Consider the following 17,359-nt stretch of genomic DNA (forward strand, 5'->3'; position numbering starts at 1 on the left):
GCCCTGAACCTCAACTCACATTGTTGCAAAAATGAACGAAAACTAAAAAATAAATCCAAAAATGGTAAAAGGAGACACCTGTGGTAAAGGGTGAGGGGACGCAGCGCCGGAAACAGGAGGAAGACCCCCAACAGCAGCAGACAAAGGTAAAGAGGTATGTATAGGAAGGTGTGGTGCAACAGGACCAGAATCCTGAACATGCTCACCAGAACTGCTGGGTTGCAGGGGAGCCATTCCGGACGGAAGAAGATGTTCTGCAGCAGCAGCGGCATCTGGAGCGGAACTGTCGTCGGGAAACAGCACCGGAGAACAACCAGACGCCTGCTGAGATGTATCCTGATGAGCACCAGCTTCTGCGGGCGAAGGAAGCGCCGCACGGCCCAAACGAGAGTGAGAAACCACCGGCGAATCCCTGCAGACACCAAAAAGATGGCCGCTCGCATCGTCTTCACCTCGGCGCCTCAATGACGTCACAGCCTGCGACGACCTCTGCCGGCCACGTGATAAACACGGCATGGCGGCGGCCATATTGAAAGGAGACACGCCGCCGGGAGCAGGGACCACAACTGAAGAAAGAGGACGCCGTGACCGGGAAACAGACGGAGGAGAAACACGCCCGGATGATGAATGCTGCAAAGGGGTAGGTGGAACCACATCAGAGGAGCCGTCTTCATCGGAATCCCGCGCGACCACAGGTTCCGGTGGACAGGGGAGGACAGGAGCCCGTCTCGCAGATCTTCCACGGCTGGCAGAATTCCCTCGGGACGTCCCTCCTGCATGCGACGGTCTTTGAGCTCCGGGAGAATCAGAAAGTCTGGGTCGTCTGGCGGGCCTCCTGGAAACCTCAGGACTAAGCCGGGACGGAGGCCTGCTCCTGCGGGCCCCAGCTGAAGCAGAAGGGCCGGCCGGCATGTCAGAAACTAACGAAGCCAATTTGTCTTGCAGCCAGGAACCACCATTGGCCACAGCAGCAGCCCTGATGGCAGCCAGCATGGCCTCAACGTCCTGATCAGCCATATGCAGGTATGTAGATATTAAGAATATAGAGATGCGCAAGGATGATGATTCACTGCTTTAACGGATTCTCTGCTTAATAAGCTGGCAAATATTATCTGACCAAAGGCGGGAAAAGGGGGTCCCATAAATAGACAGCCAGAAACCCCACCCAAGCAGGACAAGGAACCCTATAGGATGTCCTACAGATGACCCCCATCTACATCCTGACAGCAGCTTACTGTTAATATAGGCCCAGTCATGCAGCCCTTTCTCTTATTATCCAGGGCTTGTCTTTTCCAGCGCAGGGGGAACAGGAACGTGGACGGGAATAGAGTTTCCTCATACAGTACGCAGGCGCAACAGCCGTAAGCTACGAGCCCAGTTTAGACGGGCATAGACATAGACGTCTGCACTCCCCCCGGTGATACTCGGCCGGACCCCAGACCAGTGAAATCTGCAAGAGAGTGAATGGGTGAATGTTTAGGGGCAGAAATGGCACGGGCAGGCGGATTAGGGGGCAGAAATGGCACGGGCAGGCTGCTTCGGGGGGAAGCTGTGGCACAGGCAGGCTGCTTCGGGGGGCAGCGGTGGCACAGGCAGGCTGCTTCGGGGTGCAGCGGAGGGAACAAGATTGTAAGCTTGCGAGCAGGGTTCTCTCCACCTAATGAATCGGTTAGTCTGTCAATTCTCATCTTGTCACACCCCTTGAATATATGTTTTGTATTAAGCGCTGTGTAAATTGTTGGTGCTATATAAATAAAAGATAATAAATAATAATAAATAACAAGCAGGCTGCTAAAGGGGCAGTGGTGGCACAGGAAGGCTATTTTAAGGCCTACCACGTCAATGTCTGGCTTAGTGTAAAGTACTATGATGCACTACCGTCAATGTCTGGCTGGTGGGAATTACGCAGCATCATATCTGTTCAGTAAATGTTATTTATTATTCTATTTTTTTCTAGTTGACATACAGTTAAAAATTTGTGAAATAAATATTTTAATAATAATATTTTTTGTGGGGCACTGTGAATTATGAGGAGTTGTGATGTATGATCACTAATGCATTTTAGTAGGATGTTAGAGATAAGTATCCCCATGTCTGTGTATTAAGCTGAGAAGTACTTGTCCTGATGTATGTGTATAAGGAGGATGTGAGAGCTATAAGCCCTCAAATCAGTTTGCTAGTAGATGAGAAGGTAGCATCCTTTTGCCTGCGTATAAGAAGCTGTGGTGTATTATGTGTATTATGTGTATTACGTGGGGTTGAAAAAGTATCTTCCTGTTGCCTGTGTATTAGCGGCAGATTGGGTACTGTAGTGTGCGGCCATCGGCTGGAATTGCCCGGCCACATGCTACATGAGCATAAAAACATAGTGTTTGGCCTTACATATCCAGAAGTCAGCTGCACTTATGTCACCACACAATCTGTTAATTAGCAAGTCTAAAAATGAGGTAAATACAACCTCAGAAGAACAACACATGACATATTACATTGTGTCATGATTTATTCAACAAAAATAAAGCCAAACTGAAGAAGCCATGTGTGAGAAACTAAGTACACCCCTACTGCTTCCATGTGACCACTATAAAAATCGAAGTTCTAGTAGTTTGCTGGTCTGGAGCATTCAGGTGTGTATTAACACAATGCCAAGGAGGACACCAACAATGATGTTAAAGATGCAATTGTTGCTACCCATCCATCAAAGTAGAGATGTATGGCCTTAACCAGCATTGCCATGTTTGGCGAAAACCAAACACAGCATATCAGCACAAACACCTGGAGGGGTGATGATTTGTTTTGCAGCCACAGGACCTGGGAACCTTGCAGTCATTGAGTCCACCATGAACTAAAGTATTTTAGAGTCAAATGTGAGGCCATCTGTCCAACAGCTAAAGCATGGCCGAAACTGGGTCATGCAACAGGACAATGATCCAAAGCACATCTACAACAGAATGGCTGAAAAATGAAAGAATTAATGTGTTGCAATGGCCCAGTCAATGTCCAGACCTCAACCGGATTTTTGTTGAATAAATCATGACACAGTATAATATGTCATGTGTTGTTAATCTGAGGTTGCATTTACCAAATTTTTAGACCTCCTAAGGAACAGACCATAGCATTCAAAAAATTTATTTTTACATGATATGCATGGTCTGGACATCAGGAAAACATAAACTGCATTCTGATGCCTCAATATTAAGTGTAGATGCCTCAGGACAGAGACAAAATGTAGCAGTCATTCATCATTATGAGTTAACAAGTGAGTATTGTGGGGGGTGTTTACCTGCAGTCACAGATGCCTTTGCTCTGAGAAGAAGCCGTACACAATCTGGTTTGTTGTATCTGACAGCATAATGCAGAGCTGTTTGCCCATCTGTTGTTGATCTGTCCAGAATTCCCCTTAGAAAAAAAATTATATTTCCATCCGCTGACTCATATGTATGCAAAGACATATATCGCACTGCAAATCATACTTACCCATGGACTTACCCATTTTGAATAATAAAATCCACCAGAGGGAGAGATGTCCTTTCGCACAACCGTACAGCAAGGTGTAGCGGAGTCTCGCAAAAATCCTGACAAGTGTTGAGTTAAAGAAACAGTCAGCTCCAATAAATGGGAAGTTAAACCAAACAAAGATTAGGATGCATTCTACATTATTTCCAGAAAGCATAGCTTTGTTCCATTCCTTGACTTGAGCACCAAAGATTAAAACGGCTTATGGTTATTTTTATACCCCCCTTGAATACTGACTTTCATATCTGGTTATTATTGGGTACCTGGTTATCATGGAAGGGCACTGGTTTGCTTAGGTCTGCACCGTTTGCCATGCTATGTAGCAGAGCCATCAGATCTTGCCTCTGAATCGCATCACGAACTCCATGGAGAACACTGTTTCTCTCGCGTGCAACAAAGCTACGCTCTATATATTTAGCTGTGATATAGTCCTTCCTGGAGAACCTGTTGGAAAACTGAAAAGTCAGAACCTAGCATTCAAACTAATTCCTGAATGGAAATTGCTAGTTTCACCAGTGAACAACTGCGGGAAAATATTCGGGTTAAATTTTCATTTAAAGGAGTTAATGTTTGCCATGTAGCCAAAGAAATGCTCTACCTTTCTGCCATTTCAAGATTTTATTTTGAACCTGGCTTTCCTGTTTTGAAACTAAATTCCAGACAAAAGCATTTTCTTCAGAGAACAAATGTTCTTTTCTAAAGAATTCTGGCTGTGCTATATTGTCCAGCAGCCTCCTCCACTGAATTTGCCCCGTAATAAGTGCCCAGTTAAAATGTTTCCCTCGCCTTCTGAACACCAACATATGTTATTCCAGGTGCTTTGTATTAAAGCTTTTACTTTTGTTAACAGGTTTACTTCCAAAGTAGACTTTATGATAACATAGTACTACCTGCATAAACAAAAGTTACAAACATAAAATACAGACAAAATTATTGTTGTCAATTTTTTTCTCCACTTGACAGCACAGACTGTTTCTGCAAGGAAGAAAACAAGTATTGTGAAAGTGTAATTTCTTTGTTGCCAGCAATAATTATGTAAACAGTTAATTAAGCTGTAGCATACTCTACAATACTAGAAATCCTGAAAATATAAGTCCTTCCTAGTAAAAAAAAAAATGCTCTGCGTGCCAATGTAGAAAAAAATGAATTTCCAAGAAAGTAATATACATTAAGAGAAATGCCACTGCTCAAGATATCCATTGTGTGTTTTGCACTCACATGTCACTGCTTGGAGTAGGTTTAGGATTTGGATTCGGTAAAGATGCCTCAAGGACTTCATTCAGTTTGGTGTTTCCAATAGTAACTGCAAGCTGCAGAGAGACAGAGGACATCAGGACAGGTTCGTTCAGCAATATGACCGAGACCAAATGTCCATCAGGGGAAAGTGTGACACATACCAGGAGTTCTGAGGTACTTAGCAGGTCAAGTGTTAATGACTGGACGCGGGAGTGTCGCACACCCAGATCCCGATGGATCCCAGAGCATTCAATGCAGATCAGAATCCCTAAATTTGTAGACACCCAGGAGGGCTCTGAGAAATAAACATAAAAAAAGATTATGCTTCCCACGCACAACTCTAAATTTCCTTCCAGTAAGAATGAAGGAGATGATCAAAAAAGAAACTAAGCAATGCAGTGATACAGAATAAAGTGAAGGTTGGGGGTGGTAGACAAAGAAGACAGCCGTGAGGAAGAACAAGCACATATAAATCAGTAACTCAGTTTCACATCTCATGTGAATTGTTTATGCCCAGCACTTGTCTCTGAAAGCCATAAACATATTCCAGATTGATTACAAAATTTACCAAACTTCACTCGTCAGTCAGCAAACATTTCACGCCACAAAGGAGTCTTTAGATAGAATTTATGCAACAACTGAATTCTTTCTATGCTCGTTTTAAGGTTTTTTGATATGTTCACAAACACTCCAGACAGAAATAAACTGAAAATGAAAAGAGAGGCATAGGGGGGAAATTGGTTGAAGAGGGAGGGTAAATTTGATGAAGAGGGAGGATAACGGAACAAGAATGGGAAAATGACAAAAAAGAAAAAGATCCAAGTAGAGGGAAGGAACCTGTGGATAAGAAAAAGGTACATTTCATAGCAAATGATAACAAAAGTGTATACGAAGATATGGAGGAACTTGGAGGAGAGGTACAGTGATAAGGTATAATTTATAACATTTTAAAGAACATAGAGAAAAAAAAAACATAGTTGAAGGGAAGGGGTAAGCAGATGCATGAGGGAAGAGTGGGAAGGGCTGTTAGATCACAGAGTCACCTTTAAACATAAAGTGGCCCTATGCAAACACTCCTGTACCCATCCTGACTGTCGCTGAGTGGGGCTACCTGTCTGTGAAGCCAATTGCACAGACCTTTAACACTAACTCTGCAGTCTGTGTGCTGCTTGCTGAACGCTTGCTGTGTTAGAAAAGATCTGTGCAAGCAGAACCTGCCCTTTTTGCTCTGGGTTAATGACAGCCCTGATCACAGCTGAATACATAAATATGGAAGACAGGAGTGTAAAAGTGACAAGGCAACTCACCCGGGGCTCCACAATCGCAGCACACTTGATTTCCAGGTATGGACCTAATCTCATTAATGATCTGCTTTGTTAGCTGGTGGGCACCATCATTGGAACCTCCATCGCACCCAAATGCTGCATTCAGGGACTCATCTTTACTATTCTGCAGTACAGACACCCATCTGAAAAACAGGCAATATAAGACTAGAAGGAGAAAGCCCAAGAGAGGTTAAAAACCATGGTGAATGGCCCCATCATATACTCACACCACAGCTTCAAATTCATCCTCTGCCTGGAAGTGATATGTTCTGTTATCTAAAAGAGGTGCCAGAATATAAAAAAACACTGTTAATGTAAGGTTATGTAATGACATAACTTGAGACCCACACTATGCCCACACACTCACGTGTGATCAGGTCAAAACTCCTTTTGTCCTCAGCATTTGGCCGCACTTGACATGTAAGTAATTTGATTTTAACAGGAGGACGGTTGATCTAAGGATAAAACAGAACATTGAATTTGAAGCCTTTATTGCCCAGCCTAGAGCATGGCGTAGTAGTTTGCTCCATGAATACAACAATGACAGCAATTGCATCTTACAGACAGATGTACAACTGCAAGAACGTGCACAAGCAATGCGCGTCTGACTCAAAAAAACAGCGATGCCGCAGACAAACAGTAGGAGCATTGGTCCACCTCTACACAAGGTGCCTGCACCTGACCCACACTTACGCACACTGCTTCCATGAAGAAAACAGAGCACAAACAGTTAATGAATCTGATATGTAATAACAGGTGCCTGCTAGAGGACACCACAGACGACACTTGCCACTCAACTCTTCAATAAACCATTCAGTGTGCCAACTAATGGACAGTGGCATGTGCTCCAAATAACGGGCGAATACAGCGCCTTGAGAAAGTATTGCCTATGGCATTTTTCCTTTTTGGTTGCATTACAACCTGGAATTAAAATACATTTTTATTTGGATTTCATGTAATGGACAAATACAAATGTGAAATGATGATTCCCCCCCCCCCTTTTTTTTTTTTTTAAATCTTAAAAAAATGAAAATTGATGCATGCATGTGTATTTACTTTGCCATGGAGCCCCTAAATAAGATGTGAGCAACAACGAATCGCGTAGACAAATACACGCTGCCCCAGCTACACACCGGGGACTCAGAAGTACCGGTAAGTGGGGCGGGGGGAGACAGGAGGATCCAGGTCCCCTGAAGCTGCGGGGGATCTGGATCTTAGTCGTCTCATAGTCAGACCTATTTGAGGTCTGATTATAAGACGACCCCGATTATAAGACGAGGGGGTATTTTTCTGAAAAAAACCTTGTCTTATAATCGACCAAATACGGTAGTAAAGGACGGCGCTAAATACTGAAATATTCTTGAGGGAAACCTGTTTCAGTCTTCCAGAGATTTGAGACTGGGACGGAGGTTCGCGTTCCAGCACGACGATGACCCAAAAAATACTAAAGCAACGCTGGATTGGTTTAAGGGGAAACATTTAAATGTCGTTGGAATGGCCCAGTCAAAGCCCAGACCTCAATCTAATTGAGAATCTGTGCTATGACTAAAATACTTAAAGATTGCTGTTCACCAGCAGAACCCATCCAAGTTGAAGGAGGTGGAGCAGTTTTGCCCTGAAGAATGGGCAAAAATCCCAGTGGGGAAGCTTATAGAGACGTGGTACCAGAGCTGTAAGAGCTGCAAAAGGTGGCTCGCCAAAGTTTAGACTTTGAGAGGTGAATAGTTATTCAGGTTTTGTTTTGTCTTATTTCTTGAATGTTTTACAATAAAAAATATTGTGCATCTACAAAGTGGTAGGCATGTTGTGTAAATCAAATGATACAAACCCCCAACAAACCCATTTTAATTTCAGTTGTAATGCAACAAAACAGGGAAAAGGGGGGGGCAAATACTTTTGCAAGGCGCTGTAGCACCAGGTGCACCTGGTGAGCTTTAAAGCACCCATGACTGTAGTTGATGGAATAAACCCGCTGTGTCGTGAATAACTAAATCCTACGTGTTTTCAAATATTTATTTCATGGATTTCATGGAGCTGATAAACTGCAAACACTTGCTTTGTCAGTGTTGTCTAGTCAAATACTGCAGATGGCCCGACAGGCTCTTAAGGGATTTATCCTGTATTTATTAAATGGTGTTCCTGCTTCTTCGTCTGCTTTTTCTATCGACAGTTATTGTTGGCGTACACTCTGTGACAGTAAAATTAATTTACCCGTGACTCTCTCTTTATTCCCTACCTGCAGGCTCAGGCTCGTGTCGCATTTAGTACTTAATGCGAAGGGCCGCCAAGCCGACTGCTTATTATACCTGGTGTTTTGTCCCTGACTCGCATTAATATGAAAGATTATAAACGCACATCAATGTTGAGCTCTTTACCTTTTATGGTGTGCTTGATGACCACTTTCTTCAGTATTGCCACCCAATTAAATTAGCAATCATATTTAGTTCTTGTGGCCTAAATGTGCATGTTTGTAGAAAAATAACGATATATGTTATAATATTAAATTTGTTACAACGTGCCTAAAATCCTATGATAAAATCTTGGGATTTCAATTGTTATCATCCTATACTCTAGTGTCCTTTGTTTGAACCGGAATCTGAGTATTCTTTTTTCGAATATTTCAAATGGGTTGTATCCAAGAATTCCTAGTGCTAAATTGCTTTTTCGTTCCATAGATCAACACTCCGCTCCGCTGTCCAACAAACATGACCTCATATTACAAAAACACTCTCCTAGGTCTCTCCTTTACGGTCTGCTTCACATCAAGTATTAGTTCTACGTTTCTTACTTTTTAACAGACCACGCTATGTGAACCAACACTTTATTCTCGTGGGTAACTTCCAGAACGTACACTTTAAAAGGTACATCTAAGCATTTTGTGCTACACAACAAGGATTGTAATGCACTTCTCTGTATAATCGCATGCCCATTTCCTCAACTCTGCAAACGGAAGACCAACACGCCTTCTGGTATGTCTAGACTTGTAATATTACTAATTATCTGTATGTTGTGTCAGCCGAGCATAGTTTACAGATCATCTAATAATAACATTACCCTGTTTGCATATACCTCATTATATACTAAAGATATCAGCCCCATTAAATGAGAATTAAGACACTAATGTCACATTATTACATCAATCAATTATTTAAACACGTCATCGGGTGAGGTCATTCCCTTTGGAAATGTAATACACTGAAACCCTTATGCTTGTTAAATCCCAATGGTTTATGTGCAAACCAGATTATTGAAATGTATGCAATTACTGTTCAATCAATATAGCAAACACTCTCTCTAGTAACCAATAACAATTAAATGTGGCAAACCCAAGGGCTTAATTACAAACTAATCTATGGAATACTGAAGCTTCTAATTAGACAAAACTAATTGTAAATCAAAAGAAAGCTGCACCTATACAGAGAAGACTCCCCAAAAACTTCCAAGGATATAAAGGAACAGAAAAAAGGTATATTATATGCAGAAGAAAAGTCCCATTAAGAATGGTGGATATATAATCTGCATATAACACACCTGAGGACGCCATATTGTATAGCGAAGCGCGTTGTGTGAACCTCTACTATACCCCTGGACCTTTTGGATTATTTCAGCCTGCTTTTATGGACTCCGTTTTCATTATGAGCCGGATCCTGTCTTCTTTTATGTGAGAATGGTTTTTTATCAAATTTGTTGCGCCTATGCTGCTTTCTCAGGATATCTTTCTCGCTGTTTGTTTACCCCGGTAAGCTATTGCTGGAAGGCACACTGTACTACTCCTTAAGGGCATTACTACTACAAAGATAATCATGAAGCATTCTTCTACATATTGCTTTTCACGTGTGACATCACACTCTATGGCACTTGGGAATTTAATGACACAGTGCACTTCTTTCTTTTAATCTTTTTTACGAAAGTAGTAAAGACAAAGTTAAAATAGTGGAGTATTAGTCCTAGCATATCAGTCCAAATACCAAGGAAATCTGATTTCACACGTGTGTCCTGTCAGTGTGCAAGTGTCAGAGGACATGAATATTACTAAAGGCCCCCGGTTCATATTTTTGGAATGCCTGTATGTTCCTATTTCCATATACTTATTTTTACATGTTTTTCATTTAAAAGAATGCAGACCCTGCCTTTGGAGGGTGGGACTCCCGGTGGGGAAGGGGAAAATCACATAGCACAGTTCTCAGAGATAAAACATGTTACAGCACGGTACTAATGGTCATGGTTCACAGACTCTGACATTCAAACAGCATTTAGCTTAAGGGAAAATAATCAGGTTTTTTGTATGTTCCTCTGTTAATATGCACATAGCTATTATAGCAAGTTGTGCTAAGTTATAGGTAAATCATAGTTTGCCTTTTGGACTTGCAAAAACAAACTACTCCAACGAGCCTAGCCATCGGGATATACTACAACAAGAGGTGAAAATGCAAATGATAGAGGTAGACCGGCCATATAACTGTATCCCAATGTAAACATAGTGTGAATAAATAATATATCTCGAGATATGTACAGAGTGAACAAAGAGTAAGGGGTAGGTAACGAGTTAACCCGTCAGTCGAAGACTTCCCTGAAGAAGTGGGTCTTAAAGTTTTTGAAGGACTCCTGACAAGGGGAAGTCTCATAACCCAGGGTAGGGCACTCATAAAGAATGGCACCACTTGAAAATTCTTGTTAATTTTTAGTGTACATTTGGTCATAAATAAGAAAATGTAGGTAGGGGAACTGCTACAAGATCATTGTAAGCGAGACTTGGGTCTTTGAATTGAATTCTGAACCATATAGGCAGATCAGATTGATGTCATAATCAAGATGGGAGATGCAAGATCAAAAAACAGTATTGGGTCATTCACACAATGCCAAGCAGCGGCAAGGAGGACGTTTTAATTCTGAGCTATTCACTAACAACTTGCGGGCGACGTGGAGTCACTGGTTCCTCACATCAGGTACCCACTATTTCCATAGAAACACAGTTAGCCTATCTTAATCTGCCTAAAGCAGGGCTCGACAATCCCCGGATGCCAGGTCGCCATGGCGACTAAATAAATAAAAAAAAAACCTAGCCCCCAGGGTTTTGCAGGGCTACCATCATGGATCTGGCACCCTATGCTTTCCTGCAGAGTGTGGCGTATCGGGTGCCATGATGCTCCCAGCGGTGTCCCCTCACGGCACTCACCGTATCCCCGTAGGAAAACATAGGGTGCAAGATTAACAATGGCAGAAGATAGGTAGCAGCATGGCTGGTCTCCACGATGTGAGAGGGGGAGAAGTGTATGTGAGTGTGTATATTATAGTGCCAGAATCAGTAGGTCTACTGTACTGTCTGTGTCCATAGTGTTAGAGTGTGTAATTTTACATATGTATAGTGTTAGCCAGTGTGTCTGATACTGTATAGTGTTAGAGTGAGTAAACGTATAGTGTATGGCAAGGCTTGACAAACCCCAGGCATCAGAAAAATAAAATCTTCACTGGAGAAGAAAAAATCTGGCCTAAAGAAACACTTTCCTTAAGCCATTACCGCTTCCATACTCACAACTTCCAGCGGCCTTGAAGTCATATAAACACAACCCCCACCATATCATAAGCGTACCTGAGAACGTTCTAAATGAGCTGAGACGCTCTAAATATTAACCCATTAATAACCCATCATGCAGATTTTATGTAGCAAATCATCAGTAAACTCTTAATACTGAGCAATCAAATACAATACAATCAAATTATTAAATACATAATTCTGGCTCTAGCAAGAAATTGTGGTAGCTGTTTTTTAAGAACATGTTCTAGTTTGAAAACTAGAAAGACTAAAACAGAATCTATAACACAATGAAACATCAGCAGACCAATGTTACCTTAAACATACTTATGAAGTGATCCACTAAGCAGACATTACTCATGAAGTTTAATCACTTCGCCTCCTCCAATCTTATAAAGGCTGCCAGGCTGATCAGCAATAATCAGCAACGTAACAAAAGGATGGAGATAATGGGAAGGAATAATTATGTAAATCCTAACAAGAAGTTAATATACCTTTCCTCTGTGGCATGCAAATAAGGTGTTTTTTATTAGTTACATAGGTGTATTTAGTGTACAAAACTGTAATATGTAGGCTTTGTGAAGTTCTATGGTCCCTGTATTAAATTGATAAATTAACAACCGTTCACACCAGCAGTCAACACACACTAAGCCTCTATCCATAACACACAAAAGCTATGGCAACATCTACCATTAGCAGCAAATTAGCCTATTAGCCGTTACGTTACACATACATGAGAAAAGGCAACTTCCCATTATTATGTAGAGATAACAGACATTTACATTACTCACCGTGCTATGCGATATAGTTAGGTATCCATATTTCACTCCGCATTTTCTTTTCTGCCAGACCTTTCGAATACTATTAGGATTAAAATAGAATTTGGTGGTGATTTATGAAGAGCAACTTTGCAGATAGATGATTCAAAATTATAAAGGGCTATATGGACAAATAAGGAGGCGTTAAATTGATAGCTTTTGCGTACTGTATGCTTATATTTGGGACACAGTTTAAAAAAAAACAGGCAGTATCATTAAAAAAATACTTACCCTTCGCTCTTCTTGTATAAAAACCCAGATTTCTCCGTACCATGCTGCTTGTCACCTTGGTGTTGGTGCAAGCTATAACCAGTGCCAGAATCCTTCCTGTTTAGCCCATCCTGAGAAGAATAGGAGAAGTCAAGGTGAATTGATGGATTTAAGATTTTTCATGGGAATGTTAAATATCACCCACTCTCACCTCTTTACTGTCCATCTGAAGCTGTTTCTGGAGGTTATCTCGAAGTTCTGAAAGTTGTTTTAATTCCTCATCCTGCGTCTGGTGAATCTTTGGACAAAGGAACAATGAAGTCCTATAAGTTCTAAGATCAGAAACACCTGTGTGGAGATAAAAGGGACTCTCACACAGAAACGGGCCGGGGCAACACTCACAGTATGGAGAGATGTTGACAATTTCTCTATGAATGGCAGGAGACTCTGTACAGCATTTAATCCGTCCTGAAAAAAACTACAGAGCCACAATCATGGAGATGAACAATGAGAAAAGTAGAGAAAGCAATGGAAATGGGGCACTGAAATAATACATAGTGAAGAATGAAAAACAGTACAGGCTAAGACACATTATCCCACAAAAAAAGTAGACTCACTTGCGTTGGGCATGGAAGTAGTTGATCAGACATTTTAGGAACTCAGGACCCTGCTTCACCTGTGTTTCGCCCAACTTGAGAAGATACTGAGGCAACAGAAAAAGAGACATAAGAGTAATAATGAAAGGAGTGTAATAAGTAATGTGATAAAAAGGGTAACATATGAAGGTATAAGAGAGGGATGTGTAAAAGTCATATGGTTCTAAATATGTAAACCTTCTCTTGGCTCAAAAATCTGCTCTCAAAATCATCCAGTCCTTTGGTTTTATTCTCTCCGTTTCCTCACCTCACACAAGTGCAGCTGGAACACTTTCCGTTCTCTGTCAGTTTCCTCAGCAGTTTCTGTATCTGCGCGAGCCCCTCCTGAACGTGTCTTCTTCAGCCTGTGTGGGGGCGACATTTAGGATCTTCAAACTAATATGCCCTATTATCCCAACAATCAGCCATCCCCAACACCAGGCACACTTACATGCAGGACAAACCCTACCATATAGGCAATCTACTTAACTGCCTATGGTGCTGAGTTAATTAAAGGTGCTAAGGATAGCTTCGCTCCTTTGTTAGAAAGGAAGATGCTGCAGAAAAGGGCACTGGGGACAGGATGACTAGAGCCCTCCCAATACCCAGCTTGCATTTCTTTATTAAACATCTAGCATATTCATTGCAAAATGCATTCCTCTCAGCTAACACCCAATGTTCTTACACTTTTATCTCGTACTCCTTCCAGCCTCTGTCTGTCTGTTTCCTCAATTCCTACAACGGTGGAAAGGGTTCCATATAGACATGTTATGAAACAGATACAAAAGTTGATGTGCAGGTATAATCAGAAAAGAAGTGGGTGCATCAAACTTACAGATCGGCCATCTCTTAAATCCCCACGTACTAATGAATCCAGTGGGAAGGACAGAATGCTGTTCAGATTGTGTATCTTTAAAAAAAAAAGAGATAAATATGGCAAGACCTCCTCAGCACTTAAATGCACGCTACTCCCTTTTCTATGATTTATTCCATTCAGTTCTGCTCTACCCCTGATGTTCTATGTTGTTCTCTTTAATTGGAGCCATATGGGGAGAAAATGTACAGTCAGCTTAACAGTGTTATATGCAGTCAGTGTATTGGAGGGAGGGGAACAAGAGAGAAAGGGTAAAACACAGTTACGGGGGGGGGGTTAGAGTGTATAAAGGAAAGGAGAAGTAAAAGAGCAAAATGTCTCACCATTCTGCCGAAGAGTGAACTTAACTCCCGTGAGAGCACAGATAAGTTAAGGAAGCCTGTAGATAGTTCATGGTTGTTGGAGGAAAGCTGATTACTACCCAAAGACTGTAGGCCTTCCATATACCCCTCCTGAGCATCAATGTGAGCTGTTATGGAACACAAAAAGTATTAGAAGGAAGCTCTACCAAAAAAAAACATTACTTGCATGCAGCTTCTCTTGCCACTATTTGCTGACAAAATAATGTCACAGGAAGCGACCGTCCTGCTTGTCGTACTGCCATCATAACAAGTAACCATAGTGCCAACACTGCCTGTACTGAGTAAATATTCAGAGATCTATAGCATTCATTAAGCCTCACTTAATCTTACCAGAAATCTCAAAATTCACCTCGGTGAACAGAGTGCTGCTTTCTAAGGAAGGTAAGCACTGAATCTGCCTGAGCTCTGGTTAATTCCGCAAATAATGGTCCTTGTATCTATACCAAGAACACACACCTATATCACGCATCTCTCAGACTGCTTTCAAATTTGGGAACACTCATTTAAATATTGTATCATTACATACATTAATATATATATATATATTCAGTTGATTGGAAATTACACCAGTGTAAAAATGCTATTGATAGGAAAGGTGGGACACCCGAAATGTCACTGATATAGCATTCTGGAGCATCTGCACATGCCAACACCTAACACACATAAATACACAAATATTTATTTAAACAGTGTCTTGAATGCTGCCGTTTTACTGTGAACAATATGTACTCACAAAGCCCCGAAGTATATATGGATCGTACACTTTTCCGGATCTTGTTCAGAACCTGAAGATCATTTTCTAAACTCTGTGGAGAAAAAGCAGCAAAGAAGCATGGGCACATTATAGTAAGGGTAAGGGCAAGACATGTCATGATAAAGGAAAAGCGGTATCAAGTTAATAAAGTAATCAAGTAAAGTATCAAGTAATATAGCGTGAGAAGTAATGTGTATGTTTGTAACTGACTTGCTGGGGGTGGAAAATGATGCAGTGTTGAAAGATAATGATTTGACGTGACAGAATAACGGAGAATGATAGAGGAAAGAGGGATTCATGGAGTGGAAAGGTAAAATGAAGAGCGTGACAGTATTGGTATAATGGGTAAAGCAGGGGTGAGAAGGCACAAAGTAACAGAAAATGAAGGAAGTTATACAACATAGAAAAAGAATAAAAGTATATATAACGAGAAAAAATAAAAGTATAAAGGAGGGGAAAGAAAGAGGAAGGGGTCCTATCAGTGGGTACACTCAATTGGTGGCTATGGTGATGAGAAACCTCTTATTAAAAACTTTGCATCAGAAAGGATCTTTATAAATGATGTTGGGCTGACAGTTCTGAATATTTTGGCAGCTGACTATTTGACCGTTCACTGCTTTGGTCACTTAATAGGTTCTGGAAAGAGCAAAAACATAGGGATATCCTACCTGTTCCAGCCAAGCCACATAACATCGGATTTATTGAGGTTGTTGCTATGCAACCATGCATTCCCAAAGCTAATTTAAAAAATACCTTAGAGTTTTGAAAGAAGCGATTCTGGTGCAACATTGGAAAAGTGGTCTTCTTATGACAATAACCAGCAGAACGTTTTTTTTATCCATAGCTCCTTTGCTTTAGTGATCTCATCATTTAAGAGAAAGATATTTAATTGCAACAATCTAAGTAATATTTGGGGAAATTGTGAAGGGGGAGGCAGAGTTGGTGGGAAGAAGGAAAAGACTGAGATGAAGGATGAAGTTGTGAGTGGAGAGGGCAACTGAGGAGACATGATACACTCATCTGAGGTAAGGGAGAACTCCAGCAGTTGCCATGATAGGAAAAGTGTGAAGATGGTAAGCCACCATTATTTTCTATTAGTTGGAATGCGGAAATAAATGAATTCATATTGCCCCATGTTCACTCTACTACCCCTCTCACAGCTTCTTACTCCTCCTCTACCGCAAACCATACTCCTTACCCTTCCACACAATAAGACAATGAAATGTGTGCGGTATGTGGCAATCACAGAAAGAAAATATTCGTGAGGTAACACACACCTGCGTGGCACAACAACACCTCAACCACATAAAGCAGTTGTAAAGCCGTGCAAAGGGCGCCAACACCCCCTCTGCACAGGCTCTGCGTGCAAAGGGTGGACCACATAATGCTGGATGGAAACCAGCTACATACGTAAACTATGTAGCAAACGTACAGTGTGTATTTATTATTATTTATTGTTTTATACATACACATACATTAAATGGAATGTAGGTAAAGAAAACATATCAAGAGAGTGTATAAAGTTCATGCACTCATATAAAGCACATATATGTTAAAGTGTACCCACCTCCTCTAGGGTATTAACGCCTTGTCTGCACTTCTGCACCCTGGAGATGAAGCTGGGGGATGGCGAACCCAGTGGGTTCTCCGTAGTAACTTCCAAGAAAAGTGACAAGGGAGTCGAATCTGGCATGGTGGTAATACTTCTCCTTGGTCACAGTAATCCGGATTGGCAATTGGGACTCTTTTTTTTTCTTTTTACTCCCGACTATACATTAGGGGGTCTGTATATAAACTGCACGCTCGACTTTTGCGATATACATCCAGGTCTGTACAACAGTTAAAACAGCCCAGTCCGGGCATTTGCAATACGATCCGGCTTCAGATTCCCTTTTTTTTTATATTTCTGGATCTAGGTCAAGGTTAATCTTTGGGTGGTCCTACTTCGTATCCAGAACTCTATATCCAGATTAACCCCTTAACAACAAATGATTTGAATCCAGAATAGTGCTCTAGCATCTTTTAAATAAACAGAAGACGCGGCAGTTCATATTCTCCCTTGACATATCTTTCTAGGGTGACGTTTCATTTCATCATGA

General features: G+C 41.4%; 1 protein-coding gene across 1 annotated transcript; it reads right to left on the reverse strand.

The window, feature by feature from the left end:
• Positions 1-1,379: 1,379 nt before the first annotated feature.
• On the reverse strand, positions 1,380-16,953 carry LOC149287972 (arf-GAP with SH3 domain, ANK repeat and PH domain-containing protein 3-like). The gene is made up of 20 exons (XM_089492303.1): positions 16,828-16,953; positions 15,240-15,312; positions 14,468-14,613; positions 14,106-14,180; positions 13,956-14,005; positions 13,539-13,635; positions 13,253-13,338; positions 13,038-13,113; positions 12,847-12,933; positions 12,657-12,766; positions 12,399-12,468; positions 6,442-6,529; positions 6,302-6,350; positions 6,057-6,217; positions 4,911-5,044; positions 4,732-4,823; positions 3,777-3,957; positions 3,487-3,572; positions 3,281-3,396; positions 1,380-1,450 (listed from the first exon to the last, which is right to left on the reverse strand). The coding sequence occupies exons 1-20, from the start codon at positions 16,951-16,953 to the stop codon at positions 1,380-1,382; spliced, it is 1,974 nt and encodes a 657-aa protein (XP_089348429.1).
• Positions 16,954-17,359: the final 406 nt, after the last annotated feature.

This window comes from Sceloporus occidentalis, unplaced genomic scaffold, assembly GCF_023333645.1.
Source record: "Sceloporus occidentalis isolate IW3139 unplaced genomic scaffold, rSceOcc1.0.p SCAF_55, whole genome shotgun sequence".
Classification (NCBI taxonomy): Eukaryota; Metazoa; Chordata; class Lepidosauria; order Squamata; family Phrynosomatidae; genus Sceloporus; species Sceloporus occidentalis.

Coding starts and splice junctions, on each gene's coding strand:
- LOC149287972 (XM_089492303.1), bottom strand. CDS start 16,953: ATGCCAGATTCGACTCCCTTGTCACTTTTCTTGGAAGTTACTACGGAG. Junction 6,218..6,301: donor GATGAATTTGAAGCTGTGGT/GTGAGTATATGA, acceptor CCTGTTTTTCAG/ATGGGTGTCTGTACTGCAGA. Junction 3,397..3,486: donor GATTTTATTATTCAAAATGG/GTAAGTCCATGG, acceptor TTTTTTTCTAAG/GGGAATTCTGGACAGATCAA.